At 49.5% G+C, this 4,777-nt stretch overlaps 1 protein-coding gene across 1 annotated transcript; it reads right to left on the minus strand.

Moving 5' to 3' along the window:
• Positions 1-908: 908 nt before the first annotated feature.
• On the minus strand, positions 909-3,702 carry LOC145396297 (uncharacterized). The gene is made up of 2 exons (XM_080269702.1): positions 3,258-3,702; positions 909-3,097 (listed from the first exon to the last, which is right to left on the minus strand). Exons 1-2 carry the CDS (start codon positions 3,700-3,702, stop codon positions 909-911), a joined length of 2,634 nt encoding a protein of 877 aa, XP_080125828.1.
• Positions 3,703-4,777: the final 1,075 nt, after the last annotated feature.

Raw genomic sequence — 4,777 nt, forward strand, 5'->3', positions numbered from 1 at the left:
GACATAGCACGACACATAGACATAGCACGACACATAGACATAGCACGACACATAGACATAGCACGACACATAGACATAGCACGACACATAGACATAGCACGACACATAGACATAGCACGACACATAGACATAGCACGACACATAGACATAGCACGACACATAGACATAGCACGACACATAGACATAGCACGACACATAGACATAGCACGACACATAGACATAGCACGACACATAGACATAGCACGACACATAGACATAGCACGACACATAGACATAGCACGACACATAGACATAGCACGACACATAGACATAGCACGACACATAGACATAGCACGACACATAGACATAGCACGACACATAGACATAGCACGACACATAGACATAGCACGACACATAGACATAGCACGACACATAGACATAGCACGACACATAGACATAGCACGACACATAGACATAGCACGACACATAGACATAGCACGACACATAGACATAGCACGACACATAGACATAGCACGACACATAGACATAGCACGACACATAGACATAGCACGACACATAGACATAGCACGACACATAGACATAGCACGACACATAGACATAGCACGACACATAGACATAGCACGACACATAGACATAGCACGACACATAGACATAGCACGACACAGACATAGCACGACACATAGACATAGCACGACACATAGACATAGCACGACACATAGACATAGCACGACACATAGACATAGCACGACACATAGACATAGCACGACACATAGACATAGCATGACACATAGACATAGCATGACACATAGACATAGCATGACACATAGACATAGCATGACATAGACATAGCATGACAGACATAGCATGACAGACATAGCATGACAGACATAACACTCCCCCCTGATCTTCTAAAGATCACTATATTGGAACAGCCGTACTGGACGGCGCTCCCTAGAACCTCGACGGGGCAGTGGTCTCCCTGGACTATCTACTTCGTCTTCACTTGACGTATCACTTGACATAGACTCATTCGAAGGACCTCTCACATCGATTAGCAAATCATCTTCTGTTTCTGATTCAGGGCTTTCTTCAGCTAGTGAATCCTCTGGGGCAGTAGACAGCGATGTTGCCAGCCTTAGGTCACGCACATGACGAGGCATACCATCCACCTCGACGTTCTGGGCAGATGCAACTCGCGTTACTGTGCCCTCTGTGCTTCGAGAATCGCAGAGTCTGCTGGGATGCCGGATCCATACACGATCACCGACGCTGAAGCGATGTTGTTCTTCCACCGGCTGATCTTGCAGAGTTACTCCGTCGATACCCAGCAGTCTGACCTCGTATCTAAATATCTGGTTGGCAGGGGCAGATGAGGCATCATCACCTCGTGGCATAACGTTGTAGCGGTACACTGCTTCAGCTACGGAACAGCCTTTCCGTGCCAGTATAGTTCTCACGGTTCGATGATTTCTCTCTGATATTCCATTACCAGATGGAGCGTTGGCACACCGATACCTGATGACCATACCCCAACGCCTGGCGAACTCTTTGATCGTTGAGCTACGGAAGCTGGCAGCATTGTCAGTTAATAGCTCCTTAGGTGCTCCACGTTCATAAAACACAGACTCTAGCTGTTCAACAACACTGATGACATCTTGCCGCCTGAGTCTTTTCCAGATGGCATAACGTGTTGGCCCACAGTCGATGAGCGTCAGATAGTGCTGGTTTCTGACATGACAGACGTCCATGCTAACTCTGCTCCAGATCTCTGAAACCCCCAACTCCCCTTTCTTCCACTTCTCTGGTGCCGGATCAAAGGATTGACATTCTTCATAACTCTGAAGAACACTGCGAACCTGCTGCCTCTGAACCGTAGGATAGAGCCTTCTGCAGAAGTACAGTGTGCGCTTGATGCCGGGATGCCTGCTGGTTTCATGAATGTTAACGATGTCCCTGTCTGAAACACTGGCAACAGCTGCACAGCTTGTCTGCCCGTTTGCTAGTGTCATCCACCTCTTCGGTACTCGTGTTAGCGCATCTGCTTTGTTTTCAGTAGAAGACACAAACTTTACTTCCAGACACAGATTATACTCGACGATGATAGATTTAAAAGTCTCTAGGCGCCTACGGATCAACATTTCACTGGAAGCTCTAGTCTTCAAACGAGATTTTCCTGAGAGAGCATCCGCGATCCAGTGGAACACAGTTCTTGAGTCAGTCATAAGAGTCAGCTGTTTCATCTTCCAGGAGATTGCAAGATTTATCCCCTTAATAACAGCGTCCAGCTCCGCAAGATTAATGTGAGAGCACTCGTCCCGTCGTAACCAACACGAGTCTTCAATAACTTCACCTTTTCCCTCCAACACAGCTCCCAATGCGAGTGAACTTGCATCTACCCATAGTATAGCTTCGTCTCCCGCCACATCCCATCGTCCTCGGGCTGGGTCCGAGTTCTTCACCCTCTCCAACGTGTCCGCAAGCATCGAGTGCAAACTGAGGTCATTAATCTCGTCGTCCCACGTAGTCGTGACCTCATTGGCCCGTCTTTTAATGTACGACGCCGCCACTCGCAACCAGCCACAAACAGGAAGGCGACTCGTTAGCTGCCCGCAGAGTGAAAACACTGTCCGCCTAGTCAGCTTTTCAGGTAGCTTGCCAACGCCGTTATCACGCTTCCAGACGAGACGATCGTGCTCCCCCCAGACTCTAATGCCCAGCACACGAGCTCCTTCAGACACAATCTCGGGAGGTTTGCAGAGCAGGCCGTGACGACTGAGGTGACATTCCACTTCTGCTGCACTCGCCACACTTTCGTCCACCAGAATATCGTCCAGGTATGGTGAAGTGGCGCGGTTTATCTTCTCGTCCATGCTCAACACACGACTCAGGACCTCCTTCAATACTAGTGGTGCGATGTTCAGTCCAAAGCCCAGTCTAGTCAAACAGTAACGTCTCCCACGGAACACCACTGTCTGGGACGACCATAGCGATCTGTGAACGTGTATCTGTAGGTAAGCCTTGCGCAAGTCAATGAAAGCGACCCTCTGTCCATGCCTGCGCCACTCCCGTATCTTCTCAGTGCAGACGTCCGCTTCAGCTGTGTGCAAATTAAGATGGGCATTCAACTCACGAAAATCAAGGACAGGGCGTACTTTTTTCTTGTTTTGCTGCACGACAGCCATCAGAGGGATAGTTCCTTTCACAGGGCCATGTATACTCGTTGTATGGAACCAGCCATCCGTCCTTAATCCATTCACACAGTTCATTTTCATATTCTTTTCGAGCTTCATTCGGCACCCTGTATTCAGAGACAGTATTCAGTAGTCGTGGAGGCTCTGAGTTATCACGCCAGTTCCACAACGCTGTCCACTTTTTAGCTGCACTGTCATATGTTACTTCAAAATCCCTCTCGACAATATTTCGTTGTATGGTAGGTACTGTCACGGCTGAAGCCTGCACTTCCTCAATGCCAAATCGCACTTTGTCCGGTGAATGCACTGTCACTCCCTGCAGGGCTTCAACACCATTCATGCCCAGAATAAAGTCAAAATTAAGCGGCTTGGAAGGCACTACAATCACATTCACAGACACGGACACTCCTGACAATAGCTGGACTATTACCACACCTGTTCCCATACACATATAAAGCTCACCGCTTACTGTCCTAACACTGATATTTCCTTTGGTCCAGCGAGAGCACATGGAAACGTGTGCAATACTCTGAGTACAGCCGGTGTCTACCAGGGCATCACAGTTCTTTCCATCAACAACCAAGCGAGTCACTGGTAAAGCGCCTCTCACTGACGGTGTGGAGAGGAGGCTGGCGCTGGTCCCACCTCTCCTGATCCATTTTCCGAAGGGCATGAGGTAGCGATGTGGCCTCGTCCCCCGCATCTGAAGCAGCACACATTACCTCGCCCACCTCTACCTCTGCACACACTGCGTCCAGCCTGGCAGTCACGAGCGTAGTGGTTCGGCTGGTTACAGGAATGGCAGCGCACACCACCAACACCAACTAATGCAGGAGCCACTGTGTGCTGTCTGGAGCCGGCTGGTTGTGCTGATGCCCCATCATCGAGGTAATTATCAGCTAGAACAGCTCGAGCACGGTTCAGAAGTTGGTTAATATCCATAGTTTCCATGCGTGAACCAGCTCTCAGAATGTGGCGAACAGCTTCTGGAAGACCAGCTAAAAAAGCACAACATAGACCGGCGTGGGTCATTCCTCCAAATCGTGTAGCCAGGTGGCGCAGGTCAGCCAAGTACACGTCAACAGACTCGCCATCACGCAGCCTACGGTCCACAAACTGCACATAGGCAACAAACTTGTCTGCAGCAAATGCTGAGGTGAGTGCATCCTTTATGGTGTCGAAGTTCCCCTTGTCTACGCTGCTGAGCTGCTGATAAACAGAGAAAGCCCCGCCTGTGAGTCGCAGTGGCACAATGGTGTGTAGATCAGAGATCCCTTGTAGCAGACAAACCAGCTCCAGCTTTTCGATCCACTCTACCACCGAGTGCGAAGTACCGTCAAATTCCGGGATCAGACGAAGTTCCGTCGTAAGGCTGTCTCCTCGGGCTGAGGTTGACGATGCCGGTTTGCCACTATCACTTCCGTCCATCATAAGTTGCGAGAGAATGCCTAGATAGCTTGTAATAAAGTCTGGGCACAGGCAAGGGAAGGAGGAAGACAACCTCTTCAACAGCTGGTTTTATTCTCACTGCCTCGTTAATAAACAGCCAACCCTTTCATCAGGTCGGTTTGATAACTGACAGATTC

Source organism: Coenobita brevimanus, chromosome 4 (genome assembly GCF_032717465.1).
Source record: "Coenobita brevimanus isolate Jiangsu-jjx chromosome 4, ASM3271746v2, whole genome shotgun sequence".
Lineage (NCBI taxonomy): Eukaryota > Metazoa > Arthropoda > Malacostraca > Decapoda > Coenobitidae > Coenobita > Coenobita brevimanus.